The 27,526-nt window shown below is 41.6% G+C and overlaps 1 protein-coding gene across 5 annotated transcripts in view; it reads left to right on the top strand.

The window, feature by feature from the left end:
- Nucleotides 1-24,586, top strand: part of LOC142159811 (uncharacterized) — a 316,766-nt gene extending 292,180 nt beyond the window's left edge. Inside the window, exons 1-6 of one of the 5 annotated variants that reach the window (XM_075214574.1) lie at nucleotides 9,747-9,848; nucleotides 10,290-10,355; nucleotides 10,954-11,041; nucleotides 12,221-12,365; nucleotides 17,511-17,537; nucleotides 22,310-24,586. In XM_075214574.1, coding sequence (XP_075070675.1) covers nucleotides 22,316-24,088 — 1,773 coding nt within the window. In that variant the 5' untranslated portion in view covers nucleotides 9,747-9,848; nucleotides 10,290-10,355; nucleotides 10,954-11,041; ... (1 more) ...; nucleotides 17,511-17,537; nucleotides 22,310-22,315 and the 3' untranslated portion in view covers nucleotides 24,089-24,586. Of the gene's footprint in view, nucleotides 1-9,746; nucleotides 9,849-10,289; nucleotides 10,356-10,953; nucleotides 11,042-12,220; nucleotides 12,366-17,510; nucleotides 17,538-22,309 lie in introns of those variants that run through there. The other 4 variants (XM_075214573.1, XM_075214575.1, XM_075214576.1 and 1 more) reach the window with 4 other exon arrangements.
- Nucleotides 24,587-27,526: the final 2,940 nt, after the last annotated feature.

Genomic DNA, 27,526 nt, shown 5'->3' with positions numbered 1-27,526 from the left:
CATTAAAGTTGAATCAAAAAACTAGCTGCTAACATTTCATTTAGTTCATTGGTTCAAGGGACCTTAACATGGAAAATGTTTTCTATGCTTTTAATATCGATGTTAAAAAAAAAAAAAGTTAATGTCCAGTTCCACTTTCGATTTCCATTTGTAAGTCCACTGTGTTCCTTAAGAGCCTTACACAGCCATCAGGTCTTGTGGTTATTGTTCTTCTGCTTACCGGATTAGCCTGACTCATCTAGTAATAGCCAATGCCATGTAGGGAAGTCAGGTAAACTTTACTGACCTCTTGGAAAGTGATTGAGTTTCTCTCAGTTAAATTGCTGTATGTCATTGGCGAGCAGCCTCCCAATAACCTGATGGCCGGAGTAACATCAGGGGCAATATCCAAAGGGACGATAATGATCCATAATAATACAACATTCCCTTGCCATGTGAAACCAAAAAATATCCAAAACCATTATCCTACCTTAATTAGAAAAAAAGGAGAAGCCTTCAGCCAGAACCTATATAAGGGTTTACCTATTTAAGTCTCAAGTAAAGCACAGAGGTGCAGTTAATATCATCTCTACACAGGTTCAAGGAAATTAGCCTACTCTTAGTACCACAACTGCTCTGGAGTCCATAGCATTCCTGGACCTGTATGTCTCGGAGTTTGTCAGGTTTATTAAATTCTTAAAGATTGCCATGCTTTAACCTTGATGTTTTTTGTTTTACCACCACCCCCATTGTTTCATAGTGACCTAATTGAGTTGATATTCTAAACTATTCTGAAGTCTGATAGTAGAACGGTAGACTTTATTTAGAATTTGCCTATTGTATCCAGATCATATTTAAATTTTCTGTAGCATCCTGCTTGGGATAGATAAACCAGTAGCACTCAAACAAACGTTGTTCCCAGTTAATTTCTTGGAGGCTAACCCATGAATTCTGTTTGGGCTCCAGATTAAATCACGTTCTGGTTTTATCTTCATACTCTTATCTAAAGTGCATAAGTCACTACAGCTCTCCTTTCCTATGAGCAAGTCTCGGAAAATGACCGGCTGTCACCCTACTGCTTAACATTTGAGTAAAACCTTTTGTACCAATAAAAAAAAAGACCCATTGAAATTTAAACCAGTATATTTTGGCAAGAATAAATAAATTTAGCCTTCTCCCTTGTACTTCAGGGGATAGTGAGAAACATCTAAATATACAGTATATACAAGAAGACATTTGTTTGTTTGTTTGTTGGTGAATATCTTTCACAGCTCTCACGAAAAAGCTGCCAAACAATTGTTTGACTTCTGCAAGGAAACGTTGCTACAATACAACATAACAACAACGCAACATTTTCTAATTAGCATTTTTAGTCAATTTACAAAATAATTTCCTAATATATAAAAAGCACTACACATTACAAACTGGACCCACGCAACGCCGGGAGACCCTGTTTGGAAATCCTATATAATGGGAGTGTCAATTAAAGTAATGAGTCTATAAATGTGTTTGAGTCCCTTTTGTCACAAAAAAATATGATGTAACTTTCTTGACTCCATCGTTTGGTCTGCTCAATGAATAAAGGAATCGAGTTAGGAGGCTGGAAGCTGAGTGTACATTTTATCATCTGCTAAAACAGTTGCTTTAAATAGCACCTAATCTACCATTCTCCAGAACATTATCTAAAATAAATTAAATCAGATTATCAAATAACTTTTGGCCATACCTTGTACAAAAGTCCTGAATTACTCTCTCAGACAAATCAATCATTACCGTAATATGAAGATTTTTCAGGTGGTGAGGATTAATCTCCAGTATTAGAAGAGTTAAGTGGAGACTTAGACATTTAAAGAGTTAATATTCTCCTCCGAGTAAAGATATAGAGAGGGCGCTAGACACCATAGGAGGTAAAGTAACTCTGCCTACTGAAAGCCTATGGGCTAGATTTACTAAGCTGCGGGTTTGAAAAAGTGGGGATGTTGCCTATGGCAACCAATCAGATTCTAGCTTTCATTTATTTAGTACCATCTACAAAATGACAGCTAGAATCTGATAGTAAATCTAGCCCTATGTGTTTTATTTGAAAGTGTCTGCCTATTCGGACATTTCTTCTAAGAAGGCGTTCTTTGAAATGATTTCCCCTTTGTGCGCTCAGACAAGGTTTTCTTTGTCTTCTACAGGAAAACAGATAACTTAAGCAGGTATGTGCAATAAGCTACCCATAATAAGAGGAAGGCTGAGACTCCGCAGCATAGAATCTGCAAGACAACTCATGATAGAATATTTTCATGCTAATTTAAAGAGTTTCATATGTTCTACACAGTCAATAACATATATCTTAATGTGACATTGTATGGTATTTCATTTGTATTATGCATAATTAAAGGACTGTTTGCAGAAAGTACAAAGTGTTTTCTCACTTAAATCTCTTGAGAGTATTAAATATCATTGGTAATCGTTCTTACGATTACCACGATTCCGACACCTGTCATGCCTCCAAAAAATAACCGAAAGAATAGAAAATCGACTTGAAAATAATTAGACTTGCCTTCAAAACGACGCTGGAGATCCCTGAAGACAGCAGCATAATGACAGGAAGGCTTTCCGATCGGAGAAGTGACCTACTCTGCTGCCTGGCGTCATTGCGACGTCTGTCAAGCAAAATTTTGAACCCATAATCCGATGTTGTCAAGACCTCATGGAGACTCGGATGAGTCATGTTCTTAGTCATTGTTCTTAGCGATCGTCTGTCAGATACATGTGTGAATAGTTACATCTACACAACAAAGTATTATTGCAGAACCAAAAAAAAGGCAAAATAAAAGCTAAACAAGACATAAAACCAATACACTCATTAAAAAAAATATGTTGAGTTTGGGGGAAAAAAATCGACTTAGTGTCTAAATGTTCCATAAGTGCTGTGATCAAAGAAAAATCCTTTAAAATCTATAACCACTAGTATTTAGTCCCGGAGCGACTGCACCACATATAGCCAAATGTATGGACCAGTACTGGCGGCACTCCGGCCAGTAGGGCACGTTCTTCCATGTGTTGAACTTGTCCGAAAGTCGCAGCTCTCTGGGTAACAGTCTTATAACAACCAACATCACAGGAACCAGACCAAGCATGGACACTATTGCACTACTTCTGGTCAAACCAATGGAACATATAGATAAATCTACCGATAAGCTGATAACACACATAAGTAATGTGGTAAAACATTTAATTGACCGCCCATCATGTTAAGAAATCCTCAAAAACATGGTTTGTGCCCAGCATGGAATATATCATTAATATGCAGAGCAATTTGGTAAAGAAATTTCAGAAAGTGTGGGGACCGTGGTACTCCTATTACTTGGTATCTCTACCAGGAAACATAAATACTAATCAAACATAAAGCGACTTTCAGTCCCTTTTCTTCTATTGCCCCCCTCCCCAAATCATCTACCCCTTGTGTTAACTTGTCTAAACCACCCTAAGCCCTTACCTGGCGCTATATAAATAAATATTGATGATGATTTTCATTTCTATATTTTTCAGCACAAGAACCCTCCACATCACAGTATTAGGGAACAGAAATAATTAATGATTATAGCCTTCTAGTATTGGTTGTTATACATTATATGTAACCAGGTAGTGCATAGACTTCAATACCCATCAGTTGCAAACGCAGGATTTCTAGAGGGGTCTCCACTCCACACTGTCAGTGGGCATGACCAGCATGCAAGGAGGGGGGGGGGGGTTATCATTTAAGAAAGTGCAAGGCTGCTCTCCGAGTCTTCCGATCCCCTTTAAATACACAGGCAATGCTGAGTGGATTACTGTTAGGTACATGTAGCTTCCCCTTCACAAGTACAGCAGTGTGAAGTGGGACATACCTCCCAACTGTCCCTGTAGTCGGGACAAAGTCCTGACTGAGTGGGTCAGTCCCCAAACTCAGGACTGACCCACCAGAATCAGGACAATTTTCAGACTGTCCTGCTCTCTCCTACCTGTTCTCGTTGATTTCACTACTTGTTGTTGCTGCTCACGTCCTAAGTTCAGTTGTGCTTATATGGATCCTGTTTGAATCAAAAGCACCCATGTTTCATTGTTAGTCCTCCCTCCTTGCAACCATCTCAACTGTAAATTTATGGCATTCACCTTTAATAGAAAGACCTATTTCATCACAAACAACCCAAACATTAAATTAATAGTTACATTTAATAAATAAACCTATTTCCTCCCAAACATTAAATAACTAGCATTCACTTGTAAGAAATAGCAATCCTTCTCCCCATACTCAGCCACACATTCAATTAAAAGCACCCAAACCACCGCGGCATTAAATTAATCATCCTGCCATCCCATCCCATCCCATCTTGCCACCCAAAATTAATAAGTCAGCACCAAACTCACTATTAAATTACATAGTCCCCACCATCAAATAAATATCCCACCACCAATAAATTAAAAGGTCCCGTCATCATCATTGGCATCAACTATTTATATAGTGCCATTATTTCTGTACAGAGAACTCACATCAGTCCCTGCCCCATTGGAGCTTACAGTCTACATTCCCTAACATACACACAGACAGAGATAGAGATTTTGATAGCAGCCAATTGACCTATTAGTTTGGGAGGAAACCGGAGCACTTGGAGGAAAACCCAAGCAAACACGAGGAGAATATACAAACTACACACAAATAAGGCCATGGTTGGGAATCAAACTCATGACGCCAGTGCTGTAAGGCAGAAGTGCTAACCACTAAGCCACCATCACTGCCACCCACCTTTAAACAACTGGCTTGCATGGTCTTGGAAAGCCTCCTCTAGAAATCCTGTGTTTGCCCCTGGGCATGCATTAGGGGAGAGGGAGCAGTGAAGTTGGGAGGGAATAGGGTCGAGGCGACAGGTTGTAAGGTAAGTTAATGAGATTAGAGCAGTGACTTCATCATCTGTTCCTGTAGAGAATGAACTGACAGTGGATTGGAAGGTGAAGGTGGCAAAGAGGTGATATAGGTTTAGTAGACTGAGTGGATATTAGAGATTTAAAGTATGTTTGGCAATTGAAATGGCGGTGCTGTAAGATGAAAGGATGAATTTATAATGGGGGAAATCAGGATAGGAACCAGATTTCTTACAGAAACGCTCTGCAGTGTGAGAGCACTTTTGCAGGTAGCGGGCTTGTTTGGTCTGCCATGATTGAGGTTTGGCTTATTGGAGACTATATGTGGTAATTGTAGCTGCATTGTCTAAGACTAACCTGAGTGCTTTGTTGTAGAAAGAAGCAGGACAGTGCAGTCATAGGAGAAAGTATAAGTGGATTGGGTTAAGAGTACTTAGGTGTCGCTGTGTACATGTGGATTTGGGTACATGAGGTAGGGTGAGGCTTAAGGAAAGGAGGTTGTGGTCGGCGAACGGGAAGGTTAAGTTGAAACTAGAGATGGAGCAGTAGCTGGAGAAGACAAGGTCATGGAAGTGCCCATCACGGTGGGTGGTAGATGAGGTCCAGTGGGAGAGACCAAAGGAAGAAGTAAGTGAAAGAAGTTTAGTGGCAGAAGAAACAGTGGAATTATCAACGGGAATGTTGAAATCACCTAGTATGAGTGTAGGCAGGTCAAAGCATAGGAAATAAGTGAGCCAGGCCGCAAAGTTGTCAAGGAACTGGGAAACTGGACCTGAGGGGCGATAAATGATAGGAACGAGGCGGAGAGGATAAAATAGATGTACTTCAACATAAGAGAAAATGAGGGAGGGTTCAGTGGGTTAGACTTAGAAGGTGCAGCTTGGAGAAAGTAGACTGCCTACTCCACCACTTTGCCTGTTTCCAGGCTCAGGACATTAAAAAGAGGAAATAATTGGAGAATTTATCTGGCTCTTTACTAAACTCCATTGCCCAGTCCCACACCCAGTGAGGTGAGGAGGTGATATAGATTAATGGTTTGTTCCTTCCCACATGGAGATCACAGATCATAATCAGCTGTAGCTGTGTTGATGTTTAGTTATTTTTGCTCCATTTGAACTCAATTTGTCCCCAATCCCACATGGAACAAGAGACAGAAAGGTGGGGGGGGGGGGGGATTTCAGGGTTACAGGTCAGATTTATACATAGCCAAAGTCAAGTGGACATAACCTAATCCACAGGATTAGATCCCATATCAATCCAAAGTTTCAGTCTAGAAGGTAAATTATTTTTTTTTCCAAGGCATTTTTTGTTTATTTTGAGTAAATAGTTTTACAACAGCAAATATCTTGTACAAGTTATTTATAGAATGATACATATATGACATGTTGGGGCGTATTCAATTGTTAAGTAGTTCCGCGGCGTTAAAACTATTACAGTTAATACGGTAAAATGTAGCTGGAGAGCTGCGAGCTGAAATCCAGCGAGTAAATTACCGTATTAACTGATTTTCGGCATTTCCGCCGACAATTGAATATGCCCCGTTGTATTTACATTAATTTTTTAACACACCCTTCTTTGAGAAAATCTCTTAAAGAATTAGATGATTGGATATAGGCGCTAAGTTGTGGCTTTGTGTTGTCACAAAATATCTTTTATAGCTATCTGATTGTTTACACTGTAACCAATAGAACCATGTGGCTGTAAACTTTTGGTATCCGTTTCCCACTGAGGAAGCTAATAGCTTCCATCAACATAGAAAATTAAATCCACATAAACCAATCTATTTGAAGGGTTAGAGGTTTCCATCTTACAGGACTGACGGCCTTAGGTGTTTTAGCAGTGACTTCAGGAGCCTGAGTACTGGGTCGGAGGGATCGGTTCTCCTGTCATTTCCTCAGAGATAAGTGCCTAACTTCATGCTAAAATTCTGCATCTTCACCAAATGTGGATGCGGGCTCCAGCTGCCTGGTTGCATCTCCACCATTTGTCTGGAAGACCTGGGAGCAATATACTGAGATATTTGGGCATCTATACCAGCTTGAAACCACTTTAAATTGTGTCTTGAACACTGACAGTCTGTTTGCACAAGCATGGGTAAATTAAAAGATCTGGAGCCACTGCCCTTCTTGTAGATTATTTCTGCATTCTCTATTCCAGACCTCAGTACACGTAGGAAGAGGTTCAGAAGTTAACTGCAGGTTTAGTTTACAAATTAGAGACAGTGGGGTATATTTACTAAACTGCGGGTTTGAAAAAGTGGAGATGTTGCCTATAGCAACCAATCAGATTCTAGCTGTCATTTTGTAGAATGTACTAAATAAATAACTAGAATCTGATTGGTTGCTATAGGCAACATTTCCACTTTTTCAAACATACAGTTTAGTAAATATACCCCTGTGTGTCTAAGCTCTCCGGTTGTAAAGCAAAGACACTGAAATGGTGTAAGGTTTAGGTGTAATGTATTCCTCTGTCCTAAGCCCTTAATAAAATGTCTATTTTGCAAATATGTCCAGAAGTCTTGAGCTGAGAGATTTAGAGAAATCCTGACTGCCTCAAAAGTGTAAATTTGTCCACTATCTGGCAAATCTGGTGAGTTCCTTAGTGTACCCATGTTATGAAGTTTATATGGGAGAGACTCGGTGAGATCCCAGAGGTGAATTACAGGTTGCGGAGGGGGGCAGGGCGCAACAAAGCACATCATTTTTCTCCCCGTTCCCGTGATGAAATGATGATGCTGCGTAAATGATGCACCCCACTGTTATTAATGATTCATAATACTGCAGACTTTCCACAGTGTAAAGTTACTACCATGGCAACCACAGTCACACGACCCATTATGTAGTGAACAAAGAGGCTTTGGTGTGCCCCTCTGAGCTCTGTTTTCACTGTGAAATTCTCCTCCTCCATCTCCCATGACATGCCGAGAACTGTGAGCATATTGCAGCCACAATTATTTTCCCTCCAGAGCTATTTTGAAAATGATATGAGGTGTAGGAGGATAGCTAAGAAAGATGACATCAAATCATAATTTATGGCCAAGAAAAGAAGTGAGATTGGGGTATACTTTTAAGTCTAGGATGCACGAGACTTCAAAAATCATTAAATTATTTTTTATCAGCTTTTTTTTTTTAAAAAAAGGGGGCTTATTCTCCTCCCTGTTATAGGGACACCTGCTAAAAATATCTAAGAATAAAATGTAAAATCTTTACAAGAGTGCTTTTGTGAATTAATATCGAAATATTTGTGTAATCAAATTACTGCAATGCCTAAGTTCTCTGCATCCCTAATAAAGAGCCCAATACTAATTTTATTCCAGATATTGGGGGTTCTAATGCTCAGATATCCCATACTTACCTACTCCTGGAAACTTGACTGGAGGGCGGGGGCAGCGGAGCGCAGCCAAACGTGTCAAAATGGCGCAATTCACAGAGAATCGCATCAAATGACGCGATTCTCAGTGAATTCTGGGATGCGGGAGAAATGCCAGCTCCCGCGGGAGCCCGGGAGACTAACCCGAATTTCGGGAGTCTCCTGGACTTTCTGGGAGAGTTGGCAAGTATGAGATATCCCCCCATCCTGGCTTCAATAAACACAGAGGTAGCCTCATTTAATGTGTTAGTTTGTATGTGTTTATATATGGACTACTCATATTACTCCTACACATTTTATGTATTTCATATAAGATAGCAAAAAAATTGCTTTATCATTTTCAAGTGCAGATTTTATTATAAAAACCTATGTGTAAAATCCTGCTTTTTGCTGTTTTTAAAAGGTGACTTGATGTCAAAGCAAGAAGTATTTTGTTGTTGGTATTTAGGAAAAAAAATACACACACGTTTGCTTTCAGTTTACTTCCTTGCAATTTCAATTAAAAAAAAACACTTTTTTGGCTAATTTGGGAGGAATTTCTTTGTTGTGACAGGATGTATAAGCAGACTAATGGTATTTTGGGAATATGCAAAGTCTTATGAAAAAACAAAAAAAACCAAGGTATCATTGGTGTGGATACTGCACAAACAATTTACTGATAATGAGAAAAGCTTCAGCGACAAAAACAAAAATTGTAGTCTTCTATGTGGGATTGCTGCCTTAAGTTCAATTTCATGTGGTTTTATTCAGGTTATATCCCACAACCCTGTTATCACAGGTAGTATGTATATTTTATAGCTAGATAGCTAGATATAGATATACAGTATATGTACATAGACAGATAGGGGCGTATTCAATTGTTAGCGTTAACGCTAACAAACGAGCGTTCAAAAAATCTTAGCGTTAATACGGTAACTACTCGCGGAATTTCAGCTCGCTGCCCCCTGAGCTGTGAGCTGAAATTTCGCGAGTAAACTACCGTATTAACGCTTTTGCCGCGCAATATTACCATATAAACGGTAATATTTTTTGAGCGCTCGTTTTTCAGCGTTAACGCTAACAATTGAATACCCCCATAGTGTGTATGTGCATATATATTATATATGTATATATATATTATGTATATATAGATCTATATATATATATATATGTATATATAGATATATATATATATATATATATATATATATATATATATATACATATAGATCTATATATATATACATATATATATATATATATATATGTATACATATATATATATATATATATATATATATATATATAACAGTACATATAAAATAATTACATATAAATCACAACTACAACTCCCAGCATCCCCGCACCATTTTACTTGACTGCCAGAACAGCAGTAGTTGACAATACCGCTTTAGAGGTTAATTTTTCTGGAATCACCTGATTGGAAGACACTAAAGGATAAACATACAGAAATGCATTCTGGGAGTTGTAGTCAAATAATTCCTTTTCAGGTGGACCGCACAACCAGGAAGTCATGTGGAACGCACATTCCGGAAGTGCTGTATTAACAACGTCCTGTTTAGGCAGAAGCAATAGAAAGCAGAGAGGAGATATTACTGCTGTACTACCAGGTAATGGCAATTGATGTAAGCTGTTATTACATGCCTGTGTCTTGTTATTTACTTCACATATTACAAATGGAGCAGACTCTTGTGTCACTATTTTATTTTTAATCAATTTATCCTCTCCAAGATAATAGGGCAGGACCAGAGAGGTTTATCTGAGAGTCACTGCTACAGTACACATTGTAGGCTACCAGATCAGTCATATATACAATAAACACATGAATTGCACTTGTTAAATGGCTGCACTGCTCACTGTATATTTTGGGCTCTGTTTTATATAATCCATTTTAAGACATTTATTTATGTATTTTACATATTTCTCTTTAGCTTTCTGCTATTTTAGATTATTGTTTCTCATTCTTACATTGTAAGGATATTGTATTGACTTTTTTTTCCTTATCTTTGCAATGTATTCATTTATATTTCTTATTTATTTGTAACTTCCAGTTCAGACAAACATAGAAGATGGTATATAGGAGACATTACTGGTGATGTGACCGTCAGTAACACCAGGTAATGAATTATAATGATTTATAACCTGTCATTATATGTCTGTGCCTTATTACCTTGAGTGAAAGAGGTTCCATCATATGGATGAGGATTGCCAGTCATAGATTCAGTTGGTGGCGATGTGGCACACAGATATCATGCCGCACATATCGCTGAGAATTACGGTACAAATCTCTGCTCATTTTTCCTTGTACCCCATTAAATGAGCAGAGATTTTACAGAAATCTCTCTGCGAAGTGTCTCCATAAAGTCCATGAGATACTTTGCAGCCATTTGAATTTCCTCCATATTGTTTAGTTGTAATTGTATTTTCTTAATTTCTCAAACTCTGACCCCCAGCAGAATCAGTTCAAGATTTCCTTAGGGAAGATCTCTCATTTCAATATTGAACATCTGTCTGGTATAGTTATTTTTATTCTATATACGTAATGCTCCTTTCATTATTAATTCTTATTCTTTAGGCTTTATAAATTCATATTTGAAAACGATGCAGGAGACCCCACGTCATATGACACTCTAACATCTTCTCAGCAGCAAAGTGCCCCATGTAATTATTATAAAATGTTGGTGACTATGTTTATATAATGTATTCTTTGTCTAGAGCTGTGATGACACATGGAGAGAAGCCTCAGCTCGTCTGCAGGGGAGAGAGTCCTGTATAGATCATCATTCAGCTGCTGACTTGAGAGGTGACTGCTGGGAATGGGACATTACACAGTAACACCAGGGGATGGGTCTGGGTGTGAATATCAGATCCCTGAAAATCAGGGGTTCTTAACCTTTGTTTGGCTGATATCCAAATGCAGTCATACTTCCCAACCTTTAATGCTTTCCGGGAGATTCCAGGGGAAGGTGGGGGTTCATCAGTCTTCCGTATATACCGGGAGAGTTGGCAAGTATGAATTAAGTATTATAGTCCGTTTTGCCTCATTGCTTGAGCTGCAGTATTTATGAAGTGCTTATATAGCCTTACCTCTCCCCGAGCACTCGCTGCAAAGCACGTTCACTACATTTAATAAACATTTATTTTTGAACATGTACTTTGTTCTACTGGTAAATAAACTATCTCTGCGGTCCATAAAATGAAGATCTGGGCACAGGGAGCACTTGAGTTTCTCGAAATCCAGAGCAATTGCACCAATCCTATGTTAATGTGGGTTGCTAGTGCCAGCTACTCGTTCAGTACACCGCCATGTTGTATGTGGGAACATGCTCCCACACTTTTGGGACGTTTCATCAGTAAAAGGGCCATGTTAGTCCATCCAGCTCACCCCTGCTGCCCCTCTGCAATGATGAAAGCTGGCTGGTCCACTGGCATTGAATCACTATTACAAGTGATCTGTCGTTGCTAAGGTCCAATGGCGACATGGTTCATGTCCTCCAGGATTAATCACCAGCCGCACAGCCTCAGATTCCCCCTCTGCCAAAGCTTCTACAGACTCCCTAAAATTCTAAGTGTAATGTTTAACCTATGAAGCCATCCACAGTTCCTGGGCCCACTTCACCCTTTTATATCAGTTTGTCTTAGTTTGCGAGGTCTATGTACTTAGAAATTGTACGGCACTATGGAAATTGCTGGTGCTTTATAAATACTGAATAAGAATACATTGTTCTAGGTCTTTAGAGCTGTTTCAGCCCTTGTATAATGTACCCATATTTGGGATCTCTACACCTGGGAGAGCTGATCAATTTTATTTTGTTGTAAACTTCTGGCGTTGCCGTAAATGGGTGAAAGTAACTGTGGGGGATGTCGAGGACAATGTAATTTCTTTCCTATTTTGTCCATGTTTCACTGTATAAGGCTCATAAAATAAGTATATTTATTTCAGTATACTGTTAAACAAAAACTCATTGTCTCCTACAAAAAGCTGTAGAAAATGACTATAATAGACTAAGGATTAAAAAAGTAATACTCGGTCAAGGCAACGCATTTCAAAATGGGAAAACTTCTACTGAGGCTGGGATGACAGCCACCTTGTCACGAAGAGGCCAACATTAAAGACCCCAGTTATGGTAATGAAGCAGCCCTATTGTCTATTTTAAACAAAAAAAAATCAACACCGTTAATCACATTTATTTGTTTTTGTACTGTAATTATTGCTTATATTGTTATTGTTCTTGTTATAATTTTGCAGTGTCTTGGATGACAATAGGTTTAACCCCTTCATTTTCACTGATGTTTCACGCCTATAATAGAGCAGTCGCCACATTTGTGTGATGTGTCTTCTATTAGGAATGCCTGTTTTTAAATATTATTTGGACTAAGTAGGAGTAAGATGGGGAAATTCTGTTTTATCCTTGCTTTACTCTGTGTGGCAGGTACAGCGTATTAGCAGGACAAATAGCTTACTGTACATCTACATGTTCAATCTAGTTTGCATATATGAGATGTGACCTTTGACCTATCTTAGGGGGCCAGTGAGTCAAGAATTCTAAATAAAAGGAAATATTAAGTGTGCTGAAATTAAAGAAGAGATGGGAGGGAAACGTGGGAGGCTGTAGCAGACAGGGAAATAGTGATGGTAGAAAGGGACAATAACGTTGTCTCTAAAGTTAAATGGGAATTTTGCATTCGCACTCATTAACCCAAACTAGTACGTTGGCAGAGAACACCTCTGTTCCCAAGATGCAGCCGTCTCCAGTGTGTCCCAAATTAGGGTGTAGAGTAGGACAAACTGGAATCCTCATCAGGAGACCCAAGGACAAGCAGGTATATTGCAGGAAAAAAATAGAGGTTAGCTGGGTTAATTGTTGGGGGTTGAAATATTTTAGAATCCACTTTGATCTATGATAAAATAAAGTAGGATCACTAATACGAAGGCCTCTGTCCCTTCATACTAAGCACAAGGTGGCTGTAATCGTCTAGCAACCATTAGAACAGCTAGAAATGAGAGGGTTACACTTCCAAAATGAATTCCTAACGAGAGTGTATAAGTGTAAGCGTGTGCATTCAAGCCCACCACCACCACTGTCTCATCTGTCAAAGACAGTAGACTTAATCGCCTGCGGGGGATTCATTTACAGTTAGTGTTGGATACACTTTGCTACAGAGTGTATCTAACAAAGTAAAGCTAAGCAGCAGGTAAAGTATGGAAAAATAATACTTTCAGTCTATTACATGCATTCCGACTTAAAAAATAGTCCAGAGCCGTGGACTTTAAGAGGTAACATCACCTGCAAGTACAAATCCGGCATGGGTTTAAAAACATTGCATTGGTTGCATTGCATTTTGTGTTTGTGTTAGTAGGAGGGGAAAATCGGTCTACATATTTTTCCTTAGTAGTGATTTTGCTAAAGGAAGGAAAAATATGGTGAAATATTGAAGTAGTGTAAAATTATCGCCATATAGTATAAATGTGCTGTACTATTTTGTTATGATGTTGTACACAATCAGATATAAAGAGTAGTGCTGAACATTGGTTACATTTCCAGTCCTCAGCCCGATATGAAATAATTACACTTTTTAAATATATGTATTTATTAAATATTTAGTTTAGTTAACAATAGTTGTAAGTAGAAGTGTAAAAAAAAATTGTAGTAGGATCATTGACGTCCAGCGTAAATGTCTAAATCTTAAAATATAATTTGAGTATGGTTCCAGAAATGTACAAGCGCTATTTAATTTAACATATTACTTGGGATTCAACAGTTGTTAAAGGGGTTGATCCCCAAGTATTGCTTCCTCATTTGGGCACCCAGTGTTACCTGATTACGCCCATCAACATATGCGAGTTACAGAGAACTATATTTTATCTCAGCCATGTCTGTGTGGGTAATTCAAACCTGCCTGGGCAGGAGGAGTGTTGTGCATACAGTACCTGCCTGGGCAGGAGGAGTGTCGAGCATACAGTACCTGCCTGGGCAGGAGGAGTGTTGTGCATACAGTACCTGCCTGGACAAGAGGAGTGTTGTGCATACAGTACCTGCCTGGACAGGAGGAGTGTTGTGCATACAGTACCTGCCTGGACAGGAGGAGTGTTGTGCATACAATCCCTGCCTGGACAGGAGGAGTGTTGTGCATACAGTACCTGCCTGGACAGGCGGAGTGTTGTGCATACAGTACCTGCCTGGACAGGCGGAGTGTTGTGCATACAGTACCTGCCTGGACAGGAGGAGTGTTGTGCATACAGTACCTGCCTGGACAGGAGGAGTGTTGTGCATACAGTACCTGCCTGGACAGGAGGAGTGTTGTGCATACAGTACCTGCCTGGACAGGAGGAGTGTTGTGCATACAGTACCTGCCTGGACAGGAGGAGTGTTGTGCATACGGTACCTGCCCGGACAGGAGGAGTGTTGTGCATACGGTACCTGCCTGGACAGGAGGAGTGTTGTGCATACGGTACCTGCCTGGACAGGAGGAGTGTTGTGCATACGGTACCTGCCTGGACAGGAGGAGTGTTGTGCATACGGTACCTGCCTGGACAGGAGGAGTGTTGTGCATACGGTACCTGCCTGGACAGGAGGAGTGTTGTGCATACGGTACCTGCCTGGACAGGAGGAGTGTTGCGCATACAGTACCTGCCTGGACAGGAGGAGTGTTGCGCATACAGTACCTGCCTGGACAGGAGGAGTGTTGCGCATACAGTGCCTGACTGGGCAGGAGGAGTGTTGCGCATACAGTACCTGCCTGGACAGGCGGAGTATTGTGCATACAGTACCTGCCTGGACAGGAGGAGTGTTGTGCATACAGTACCTGCCTGGACAGGAGGAGTGTTGTGCATACAGTACCTGCCTGGACAGGAGGAGTGTTGTGCATACAGTACCTGCCTGGACAGGAGGAGTGTTGTGCATACAGTACCTGCCTGGACAGGAGGAGTGTTGTGCATACAGTACCTGCCTGGACAGGAGGAGTGTTGTGCATACAGTACCTGCCTGGACAGGAGGAGTGTTGTGCATACAGTACCTGCCTGGACAGGAGGAGTGTTGTGCATACAGTACCTGCCTGGACAGGAGGAGTGTTGTGCATACAGTACCTGCCTGGGCAGGAGGAGTGTTGTGCATACAGTACCTGCCTGGACAGCAGGAGTGTTGTGCATACAGTACCTGCCTGGACAGGCGGAGTGTTGTGCATACAGTACCTGCCAGGACAGGAGGAGTGTTGTGCATACAGTACCTGCCTGGACAGGAGGAGTGTTGTGCATACAGTACCTGCCTGGACAGGAGGAGTGTTGTGCATACAGTACCTGCCTGGACAGGAGGAGTGTTGTGCATACAGTACCTGCCTGGACAGGAGGAGTGTTGTGCATACAGTACCTGCCTGGACAGGAGGAGTGTTGTGCATACAGTACCTGCCAGGACAGGAGGAGTGTTTCATACAGTACCTGCCTGGACAGGAGGAGTGTTGTGCATACAGTACCTGCCTGGACAGGAGGAGTGTTGTGCATACAGTACCTGCCTGGACAGGAGGAGTGTTGTGCATACAGTACCTGCCTGGACAGGAGGAGTGTTGTGCATACAGTACCTGCCTGGACAGGAGGAGTGTTGTGCATACAGTACCTGCCTGGACAGGAGGAGTGTTGCGCATACAGTACCTGCCTGGACAGGAGGAGTGTTGCGCATACAGTACCTGCCTGGACAGGAGGAGTGTTGCGCATACAGTACCTGCCCGGACAGGAGGAGTGTTGCGCATACAGTACCTGCCCGGACAGGAGGAGTGTTGCGCATACAGTACCTGCCCGGACAGGAGGAGTGTTGCGCATACAGTACCTGCCCGGACAGGAGGAGTGTTGCGCATACAGTACCTGCCCGGACAGGAGGAGTGTTGCGCATACAGTGCCTGCCCGGACAGGAGGAGTGTTGCGCATACAGTGCCTGCCCGGACAGGAGGAGTGTTGCGCATACAGTGCCTGCCCGGACAGGAGGAGTGTTGCGCATACAGTGCCTGCCCGGGCAGGAGGAGTGTTGCGCATACAGTGCCTGCCCGGACAGGAGGAGTGTTGCGCATACAGTGCCTGCCCGGACAGGAGGAGTGTTGCGCATACAGTGCCTGCCCGGACAGGAGGAGTGTTGCGCATACAGTGCCTGCCCGGACAGGAGGAGTGTTGCGCATACAGTGCCTGCCCGGGCAGGAGGAGTGTTGCGCATACAGTGCCTGCCCGGGCAGGAGGAGTGTTGTGCATACAGTACCTGCCTGGACAGGAGGAGTGTTGTGCATACAGTACCTGCCTGGACAGGAGGAGTGTTGTGCATACAGTACCTGCCTGGACAGGAGGAGTGTTGTGCATACAGTACCTGCCTGGACAGGAGGAGTGTTGTGCATACAGTACCTGCCTGGACAGGAGGAGTGTTGTGCATACAGTACCTGCCTGGACAGGAGGAGTGTTGTGCATACAGTACCTGCCTGGACAGGAGGAGTGTTGTGCATACAGTACCTGCCTGGGCAGGAGGAGTGTTGTGCATACAGTACCTGCCTGGGCAGGAGGAGTGTTGTGCATACAGTACCTGCCTGGGCAGGAGGAGTGTTGAGCATACAGTACCTGCCTGGGCAGGAGGAGTGTTGAGCATACAGTACCTGCCTGGGCAGGAGGAGTGTTGTGCATACAGTACCTGCCTAGACAGGAGGAGTGTTGTGCATACAGTACCTGCCTGTACAGGAGGAGTGTTGTGCATACAGTACCTGCCTGGGCAGGAGGAGTGTTGTGCATACAGTACCTGCCTGGGCAGGAGGAGTGTTATGAATATAGTGCCTGACTGGACAGGAGCCTCCACCAATCCAATCAGTTTATGCATGCATTACATACCTTTTGCATTTGGATCCGCCTCTTGCTATTGGTGGCTGTGATCAGGTGAGTGGGAGGTCTTAAACACTAACTTGGAGGGCACTAAGTAAATACTGGGTTTTCACTGGGTGAAAAAGTCGACAAACCCTTGTCTCAAAGTTCTATCTATGTGCTCACACTTCAGGAAATAGTTATCCTGACTTTCCTTAAAATGTTTGTCATTGAGTAAAAGCTGAATTAGTAAAAATAAATTCTGTATTCTTCCTTAAATCGATTGTATATAAAATGATTTCAATGATTTACAATATTGTATGTTCTCCCTGTGTTTGCAAAAGTTAATTTACTTCAAATTAAATTGGCTCTGGTTTGGCATGCCTATGGCAGGGAAGTTGTATAATGCTACAAAATGCTATATATCGCTTTACTTTCTCTTTTGTAGGTACTAATCATTTGTTGACCATAAGAGGTAAGTGGGTGTATTACTTTAATATAAAGTTGCATAAAACAATGTGAAATTCAGGAGCCACTCAGTCAAATATAGGAGCCATCAGTAATTTAAGGAGCCAAGGAAGATGTGTATCCATTGACTTAAGTAGAAATAGCTCTCGAATGTTAGTTGCCAGCAGTAATTTCTTAAGTGCATCAGTGACTTTGCTCCAGGGATTTGACCGTTGTGTAGTGTAATCTGGCCCAAATATTCTGTATTATGCAACCACTGTATTTCCTAATAATTAGATTATCAACTGAGAATTTCAGTGTGCATCATTATTTATAGGAGTTCTCTGCTGAAATTAAGTACAGTCCGAATTATTTTCAGGCTGCACCCACTTTGTGGAATTCCCTCCCTCGCACAGTAAGACTTTCCTCTAGTCTTCAAACCTTCAAGCGTTCTCTGAAAACCCACCTCTTCAGACAAGCTTATGATATTCCTCAACCAACTTCTCAATCTCCCTAGGTTACCCTATTACCACCTTCTGCAAAGCTAACACAAGACAACAACCCTCTGACCAACATTGCTGTGTGACTGATCACACAGCCCACTCAATACTTTTTAGCTTTGGTTTCTACCTGGTCCAATGTGGAATATGATGTAGCACATGCCCTTGTGTTTTGAACTCCCATTGTCTTATAGATTGTAAGCTTGTGAGCAGGGCCTCTTACCTCTTTGTCTTTGTTACCCAGTATTGTTTTATTATCATCATCATCATCATTTATTTATATAGCGCCACTAATTCCGCAGCGCTGTACAGAGAACTCATTCACATAAGTCCCTGCCCCATTGGAGCTTGCAGTCTAAATTCCCTAATGTAGACACACACACACAGACAGACAGAAAAGGGAGACAGACAGGGAGTCTAGGGTCAATTTTGATAGCAGCCAATTAACCTACCAATATGTTTTGGAGTGTGGGAGGAACCGGAGCACCCGGAGGAAACTCACGCGAACACAGGGAGAACATACAAACTCCACGCAGATAAGGCCATGGCCGGAATCGAACTCATGACCCCCGTGCTGTGAGGCAGAAGTGCTAACCACTAGGCCACCGTGCTGCTTATTAATGGTTTTTCCCAATTGTAAAGCACTACGGAATTTCCTGGCACTATATAAATAAATGATGATGATGATGGGTAAATTAGCATATAGTTACATAATCATAATACATTTTGACATTTACCATACCTTGAACAATAACTGTAAAGTCTAATCCCGCACCCTGTCATGTGGAAGAGAACACCTGGCCTATAGACAGATTTTCCCACAATATGCAGATATTTGCAGTGAGCGGTATATTTAGCTTATGTCATTAGTAAAGAACTGATTGATCCAGGAAAAGGAGAGTCAGAGAGTTTTTCTCCAGCAGATCACAAGTGGGGTACAGGGAGACGTAACCCAGTTCAGCATGACAGTATTAGGCGTCAACACAAATTCAGCAGCATTTATGTATAAAACAAGCTCCAGCCCCTCTGCCAGCTGAAGCTAGCCAGCACTTCCATACATACATATATTGTCCGGTGTCTCTGTGCCTCTCATATACCTTGTAGCGGTTGATTGCTGTAAACTGAACTGTCATCAGTGAGCCAAAGGACACAGAAAGTGTCACAGTACTCACAAGTCTGAAACCAAGTAAACCTCCATCTGTAAAAGGTTGAGTTATGAGATTTCCATGAGTACAGCTATGGGCATTTATTCCAAAGCAGGATTTGGACTCCATGTCCTAAGACTTGTTGCATGACATTGACATGACAAAGGACAGCAATCACAGAGGCTGCATAACCTTTAGCCCTCAGGTGTCTGGACCCTAGGCTGTTCTGGTGGGAACATTCAGGAGATTGTGTATGCCTTCAATTATTTTTTTACCTGAACAGTAACATCATAAGGGAACTCTCCAAGTTTCTGCTTGACTGGTTTGAAGCATGACACAGCTTTTAGGGTTCCAAAGAAAAATCGGGGTAAGTAGAGACAAAGTTCTCTTGTCGTAAAGTGCCCCTTTATTTTGCCAAGCAGTGAATGATAAAGGATGACAAACGTTTCGCAATGAACATTCTTTGCGGAGCCCCTGAAGGAGTGGACATTCTCCACCACAAAAGTAGAGGAGAATCATTCTCAACCAAAGTGTGAGATCAACCATGCCTTTAGAAAGCTCTGTAATTTCTGGCACTCAGCTCATTCTGGCAAGTGTACTAAGTAAATGTTGCTCTTCCATAGCCTATTCTGATCATCTGCATGCCTTATGTGAAAAATTGTATTTGGTGTCCATCAAATGAAATGGGAGCCATTGTATTATTAAGCCAATACACGTGTCTGCCTCTGTTACATGCCCACAGATTGCCTTCAGGTTCTGACTTAGTAATGAGACACCCGCCCTGACTACTTCTATTTGGTCTGTGAGGCTAATTTGACTATTACAGATGACCTCGGTATACAGGTACATTTATCTGAGGATATGAGCGATGTCACTGGCGGTCTTGGGGGCATGGAACAAACTGCCATCCATTCAGTAAAGAGCACGGGCAGCATGGTGGCTTAGTTGTTAGCACTTCTGGCTCACAGCACTGGGGTCATGATTTCAATTTCCGACCATGACCTTATCTGTGTGGAGTTTGTATGTTCTCCCCGTGTTTGCGTGGGTTTTCTCCATTTGCTCCGGTTTCCTCCTACACTCCAAAAACATACTAGTAGGTTGTCAGCTACCAAATTGACTCTAGTGTGTCTGTGTGTGTGTGTGTTAGGGAATTTAGGACTGTAGGCTCTAATGGGGCGGGAACTGATGTGAGTGACTTCTCTGTACAGCCTTGCGGAATTAGTGGCGCTATATAGATTGTCCTTAACATAACAAAGGGGACCAGCTCGAGCTGCCTGTTATCGTCCTTTAGTTTTTGCAGTGGTTATCGAGCCCCTGGCAAGTCACATAAGGCTTGCATGGTGCTAGTAGTTGCAGGGAAGAATAAGAAATAACACTTTTTTCAGACAAAGTCTTGCTGACCTTGACTTCTCCCTGCACCTCACTTCCCAGTATACAAAAATCAAATAGGTATGCTTAATCTCAGAGTAAGATCCAAAAGGTAGGCTCTCCCCCTCCCGTCCTTATTAGCATCTTATAGTCTTGGAATTTACATCACAAGTTCTTATGAGACCCTCTACAAGGAAAGCTATCCTCAAGTCCCTGGAGGAAATTGATAATATGGTATGGGAAGATTACGAAGAAAACGTCCTTGCTCCCATAACTTGTTTTTTTCCAACTGAAGTTCTACAATGGGTTGACCTGGAAGCATTGAACTATGGGGTAGTTTCATGGTCTCCGTTCTGGAAACCTAACACCTTGTGAGGTGATCTATTCTAGTGGTTCTTTAAATAAAAACATATCTCTGCTTTAATTGTGTCATTCTGACTGCAACATAATCCCAGACAACTAAACATGATGATAAATGGTATGCCAATTTGGGCATGCCACCGTATGAAGAGGCCTGATCCACAATTGGGGTCTTTAAATCTTCAATCTTAATCCTAATAAAAGATAATTCTTATAAAATCAACCATAGATGATAAAGTCTATGGCTTGGCCTCCCTGGAAATAAATAGCTTATATGCATTCCTCTAACAGCTTAAGCTTCAGCTGCAGTGTGTATAGTGTACTTGGTAGAACAGGATGGAGGGAAGAGTAGTAGCCTAAGATCACATAACAGCACCCTGGGGCCGGTGCTAGGGTCCACGGCGCCCTAGGCATTTTTAAAAATGCGGCGCCCCCCCGCAAAACCCGCCTCCCTCCTCCCTCCTCTCCTTACCTTGTCTCACCACCGCCGCCTCTCTGCTCCGTCTCCTCCCCTCCACTCACTGACACTAGTAAGTGGAGGGGCGGAGACGGAGCAGAGAGGCGGCGGTGACAAAATAGCCTCTTCTCCCCCCCCCCCCCCCCCCCCCCCCCCTCCCCGTGCATCTGAATGCTGTGCGGCGACCGTGACAGGTATGGTCAGCGGTCGCCGCACAGTTTTAAAGTCTTTTAGTATTCTGTGGCGCCCGGCGCCCTAGGCAAGTGCCTAACCTTGCCTAATGGGAGCACCGGGCCTGCCTGTAGAGCAGTGATGGCTAACCTGTGACACTCCAGGTGTTGTGAAACTACAAGCCCCAGCATGCTTTGCCAGTAGTTAACTAGCTGATAGCTGGCAAAGCATGCTGGGGCTTGTAGTTTCCCAACACCTGGAGTGTCACAGGTTAGCCATCACTGCGTAGAGGAAGAGTGCAGGAGGAGTAAGTGTTATTATTGGGTGTTGGTGGTATTAGGAGAGAACAAAATATATAGATGTTTTTTTCTTGACATTATAGAATAGTGATGCAGGCACATGAAAAGAAAAATGCAAACAGGGCCACCACATAGCATAGAGCCTTGGGGTTGATGCAAGTTGCAATATTGAATTAGGTTGATAGTCCTATTTAATGTTTAATTACCATTTGCAGCTCATACGTACTGGTCAGCAGTATTTAATTGGAACTAGATAAGAACAGCATGCAGCAATTAGATGATTTGTAGTACAAAGTCAATCTATTTGTTATAGACATATATAACACAGTTTTCCCTGTATATTATCTGCTTCTTCAGCTATGCTGTATTAGTGCACCAGCAAAACTTCTACGTCTGTATTTCGTATAATTGGCAGTTTCTGTAGTTTGTGATAGTTTTTAATAATACTAGGTTATCTCAGCATTTATATCGTCTAACCACAATGTATTTCTCTCCCTCAGATTTCAATGAGGATACAAAAAATGTCTGGAGGATCTCACACCTCCATTTCTTCACCGTATTGTATGACTGAGGATCAAAGTATTGCCATAAATATCCATACTGGAAATTCTTCACCCACAGATGAACAAAACCTGATCAACTCTCTGGAGAATGTTATTGAGAAACCAACTTCATGTGAAGAAGGAAATCACAGAGACGCCGACAGTTATAGACCCACAGAGAGTACACAGTATACATCTACTCATATTAAGGAGGAACCCGTCTTGTGTGAAGGAGGAACTCTCACTAAAACTGACATTTATACACCCACAGATTATACATCTACTCATATTAAGGAGGAACCAGTCGTATATGAAGAAGGAAATCTCACACACACTGACAATTATATACCCACAGACCATACACCGTATACATCTACTCATATTAAGGAGGAATCGGTCTTGTGTGATGGAAGAAACTTTATTGACACCAGCATTTATACAAGCGCTAACTATACACAATACTTATCTACTCAGATTAAAGAGGAACCAGTCTCATGTGAAGAAGGAAATCTTACCGATACTGACCTTTATACACCGACAGATCATACGCAATATACATCTATTCATATTAAGGAGGAATCAACTTCGTGTGACGAAGACAATCTCACTGACACCGACATTTATACACCCACAGATCATACACAATATACATATACTCATATTAAAGAGGAATCGGTCTCGTGTGAAGAAGGTAATTTCCAGCACACTGACATTTATACACCTACAGATTATACACCATATACATTTACTTATATTAAAGAGAATTCAGTCACATGTGAAGATGGAAATCCTACGGACACTGATATTTATACACCCACAGATCATACACAGTATACTACTCTATCTACATATACTGAGGAGTATGGTAGAAATGATCAAAACCATCAGACGGTAGAGGAACCGTTGTTATGTTCTGCATGCGGCGAATGTTTTAAAACAGTGACACTTCTTACTAGACATCATCAAATTCACACTGGAAAACCCCCATATTCTTGCCCTGAATGTGACAAATGTTTTACCAATAGCTCAAATCTTGTTGCACATAAAAGGATTCACACAGGAGAGAAACCGTATTCTTGTCCTAAATGTGGGAAATGTTTCAGTACTAACTCAAATCTTGTTGCACATCAGAAAATTCACACAGGAGAGAAACAATATCCCTGCTATGAATGTGGGAAATGTTTTAGCAGCAATTCATATCTTGTTATACATCATAGGATTCACACAGGAGAGAAACCGTATTCTTGCTCTGAATGTGGGAAATGTTTTACCAGTTTCTCAGAACGTAATAGACATCAGAGAATTCACACAGGAGAGAAGCCATATTCTTGCTCTGTATGCGGCAAATGTTTTCTTAGTAGTTCAGAGCGTAATAGTCATCAGAGAATTCATACAGAAGAGAAACCATTTTCTTGCTTTGAATGTGGAAAATGTTTTATTAGGAATTCAGATTTTATTAAACATCAGAGAATACACACAGGAGAGAGACCATATCCTTGCTCTGAATGTGGGAAATGTTTTCGCAGTTCATCTGAGCTTAATAGGCATCACAGATTGCACACGGGTGAGAAACCATATTCTTGCCCTGAATGTGAGAAATGTTTTCTCAATAACTCAAAACTTATTAGGCATCAAAGAAGTCACACAGGGGAGAAACCATATTCTTGTTCTGAATGTGGGAAATGTTTTACCAGTAACTCACATCTTGTTAGACACCAGAGAATTCACACAAGGTAGAAAGCATGCTAAAATTAATCTTGTTTTATATTAAATTAAATTTTCACTTTTGGAGAGGTTTTGACAAAACTCAACCCCCTTGCTAGCAACTTGTCAAAGGTGCAAAGAAAGGGTGGGCAAAAATACATTACATAATTGCCCATGATGTTAAAATATATGTACTGGTGTACACTAAACAGAGAGCATGTATGTCACCCTGAAAACACATAAACCAACATAATGTTGAACAATAGCCATTACACTTATGTCAAAATTTAATGTATGAGTAATCTGTTTGTAGATGTGATGATAGATGGGTGTTATATACAGGCTGACGTCAGTTTTACAAACTCAGATTTGGCAAACTGGGGCTGTCATATATGTGTCTTTCAAAGCTGCCTGTACTGTGCTGTATAAAATGAGATGAAATATAAAGTTTATTGCTACAGAATGGTTTCCTGTGTATGTCTATATTAAATGAGTGTGATATGTTATCAGCATTAAAGGTGAATAGTAAAAGTCTGCTGTAGCTTTACTTTATTCATGAATGGATGTTGTGAATGTGTCAGTCTTCTGTGCTTCATGTTTTCGAAAGAGCAGAAGTTGGGGGAGCGAGGGCGTTCCCTCTAAAGTAGACACACCGGTTCACCTTCTTATGTGGAGCAGTGCAGAGATGAGATTTCCTTTTGCAGAGTCAAATTATTGAAAAGAGATAATGGGACCTGTTCACTGCCTTCATGATGCACTGAATAGGTCATTGGTACGGCCTCGTCTAGAATAATGTGCTCAGTTCTGGAGGCCATATCTCCAGAAGGATATAAATACATTAGAGACTGTACAAAGAATGGCAACTAAAATGGTGCATGGCCTACAGCACAAAACTTACTTGGAAAGACTAAAAGATCTTAATATGTATAATTTGGAGCAGAGAAGGGAAAAGGAGGACATGATAGAAACTTTTAAATATATCAAGGCTTTGAACAAGGTACAGGAGGGAAACATTCTTAAAAGGAAGAGAAGTATTAGAACATGAGGACTTGCATTGAAACTGGAGGGAAGTAGGTTCAGAGGAAATTTGAGGAAAAAGTACTTCACAGAAAGGGTAGTGGATAAGTGGAATAGCCTCTCATCAGAAGTGGTAGAGGCTAATACAGTAGAGCAATTTAAACCTGCTTGGGAGAGACATAAGGATATCCTTACAACAAACTAAGTATCAAATGTGATTTGAGGTTACCATAAGTTAAAAAAATGGGCAGACTGGATGGGCCAAGTGGTTCTTATCTGCCGTCACAGTCTATGGGGTAAATTTATCAAGCTGCGAGTTTGAAAAAGTGGAGCTGTTGCCTATAGCAACCAATCAGATTCTAGCTGTCATTGTGTAGAATGTACTAAATAAATGATAATTAGAATCTAAATGGTTGCTATAGGCAACATCTCCACTTTTTCAAACCCGCCCCTTGATAAATTTATCCCTATGTTTCTATACACATTACAAGCAATGTAATAAAGAGCTCCACACGCACAAAATTACCGCGTAATAAACATGGTCTTGGTGTTCCCTCACTCCCATGATTAATTTAAGCCATAAATAAGAATAAGACAGCAGTGTTTTAAGTGAAAAACAGAAAAGTGTATTTTAATGCAATGCATTTTGCAGTGAAAATCAAGTATTCTAAATGACCACTGCGGGTAAACCATACTTGCCAACATTTTGTTTTCTTTTTCCGGGAGATGCCGGCTGGGACGTGGGCGTGCAGGGGGCGGGGCTGCGAAATCGCGTCATTTTGGCCCCGCCCCCGTGACGAAATGACGCAAATCGCGTCATTTTACAGTGGGGGCGGGGCTAAACGCCGCGATTCCGGGTGAATCGCGGCGTTTAAACTAAATTTTTCCCCCTTCCTATCAGGGAGATTGCCACACTCGTCCGGGAGACTCTCGCAAAATGCGGGAGTCTCCCGGACAATCCGGGAGAGTTGGCAAGTATGGGGTAAACACATATCTGACCAGTCAGTTCATCAACCAACTTTAACATAGAATGACCATATTTAACAATGATAGAATTCTTGAGTAAATTCAATTTGTATTGTGTTTTTCAAACAGTTTTAAAAGGGGGTGAGTAATCTGAAAATTAAACATGTATGCTTCTCCAAATGGTATGGTTCACACTATAGTCCCACATCCATGGGTGGTGCTATGTGAAAAAGTGGACAATGGGTAGAGGTAGTAGAGTAGAGGAATGGGGAGACTTGAAATTGTCCACCTTGTTGTCCACTCATCTTACAAGGATTAAGGCTGAAAAAATGAAGAAGGAACGATTGAAGAAGGAAGAAAATGACAGCTAAAAAGAAGCCACATTTATGGAACCCAAATTAACCTCATGTATTCCAGCGAGAACAAGAAGCTTACAGTAGTTAAGGAGTCATTCAATGGTATTGGACACGTGTATATAATCCAAGTTCTCCATACCATCAGAAGTTTATTATAGGAGTTGTTCGGAATGCTTGTTAACATTTCCTTAGCCATTAATTAAATCTTGGTTTTCCAGTGTCCGCTATAGATGACTTCCCAGCTCTAAGAATGGTTTGGGTAATTGGCAGGAAAATAAATATCAACTGTTTGTAATTATTTGTTCTCAGAATCTTTATTGTCTATCATATATCAAACCCCAACACAAGGGGTTTGATACTCTCACCTGCCAAATGTGGGGATCCCCGCCGGCGCCAGCCGTCTTGTGCGTCCGATGCCATTGGCCATCTTGATTCCAGGTCTGCACCTGCGCAGACCCGTCCTGTCAGATAGAACTCCTCCTCTCTGCTCCCATTCGGCCAGCCTATCATCACCTCACTATTTAAGACACCTGGGCCAACACCCAGTTGCCTGTTCTTTGTTTGTCTACCCTGACTGTGTGAAGACTTGGTTCCCTGGCTCCAGCTTACCTGTTCCTGTATCTCTGCATGACTGCCTGAGCCCTGCTCATTCCTGGATATCTACTCACAGAGTTACCATCATTTCCAGCACCTCAGCTCAGCTCTGCTCATTCCTGGATATCAACTCACAGAGTTACCATCCTCTCCGGCACTTCAGCTCAGCTGCACCTGTGTGTCTAACCTACAGTTCTCAGCTCACAGAGCTCTCCTAAAGGTTCCTGTATTTCTGCACGTCTGATTCAGCTCTACTCATTCCTGGATATCAGCTCACAGACTTTACCATCCTTTCCAGCATCTCAGCTCTGCTGTTCAGTGTGACTAATCTACAAGATCTCTGCTCACTGAGTCCCCCTACCTGTACCTGTATTTCTGCATGACAAACCCAGGAACCATATTCCCTGCCGTGAATCGTGACATTGTCGATTAGGTCCTCCTAAGGATTGTGTCAAACATTTAAGCTAAAAATGGAGTAAGTAGATGATTGCTACATTTATGGTAGGGATGGTAGTGAGTGACCTTCAGCTAAGGTACC

The sequence above is a fragment of the Mixophyes fleayi genome, chromosome 6, assembly GCF_038048845.1.
Source record: "Mixophyes fleayi isolate aMixFle1 chromosome 6, aMixFle1.hap1, whole genome shotgun sequence".
NCBI lineage: Eukaryota > Metazoa > Chordata > Amphibia > Anura > Limnodynastidae > Mixophyes > Mixophyes fleayi.
The sequence above is the reverse complement of the archived record's forward strand: the minus strand, read 5'-3'. Positions and strand labels throughout refer to the sequence as shown.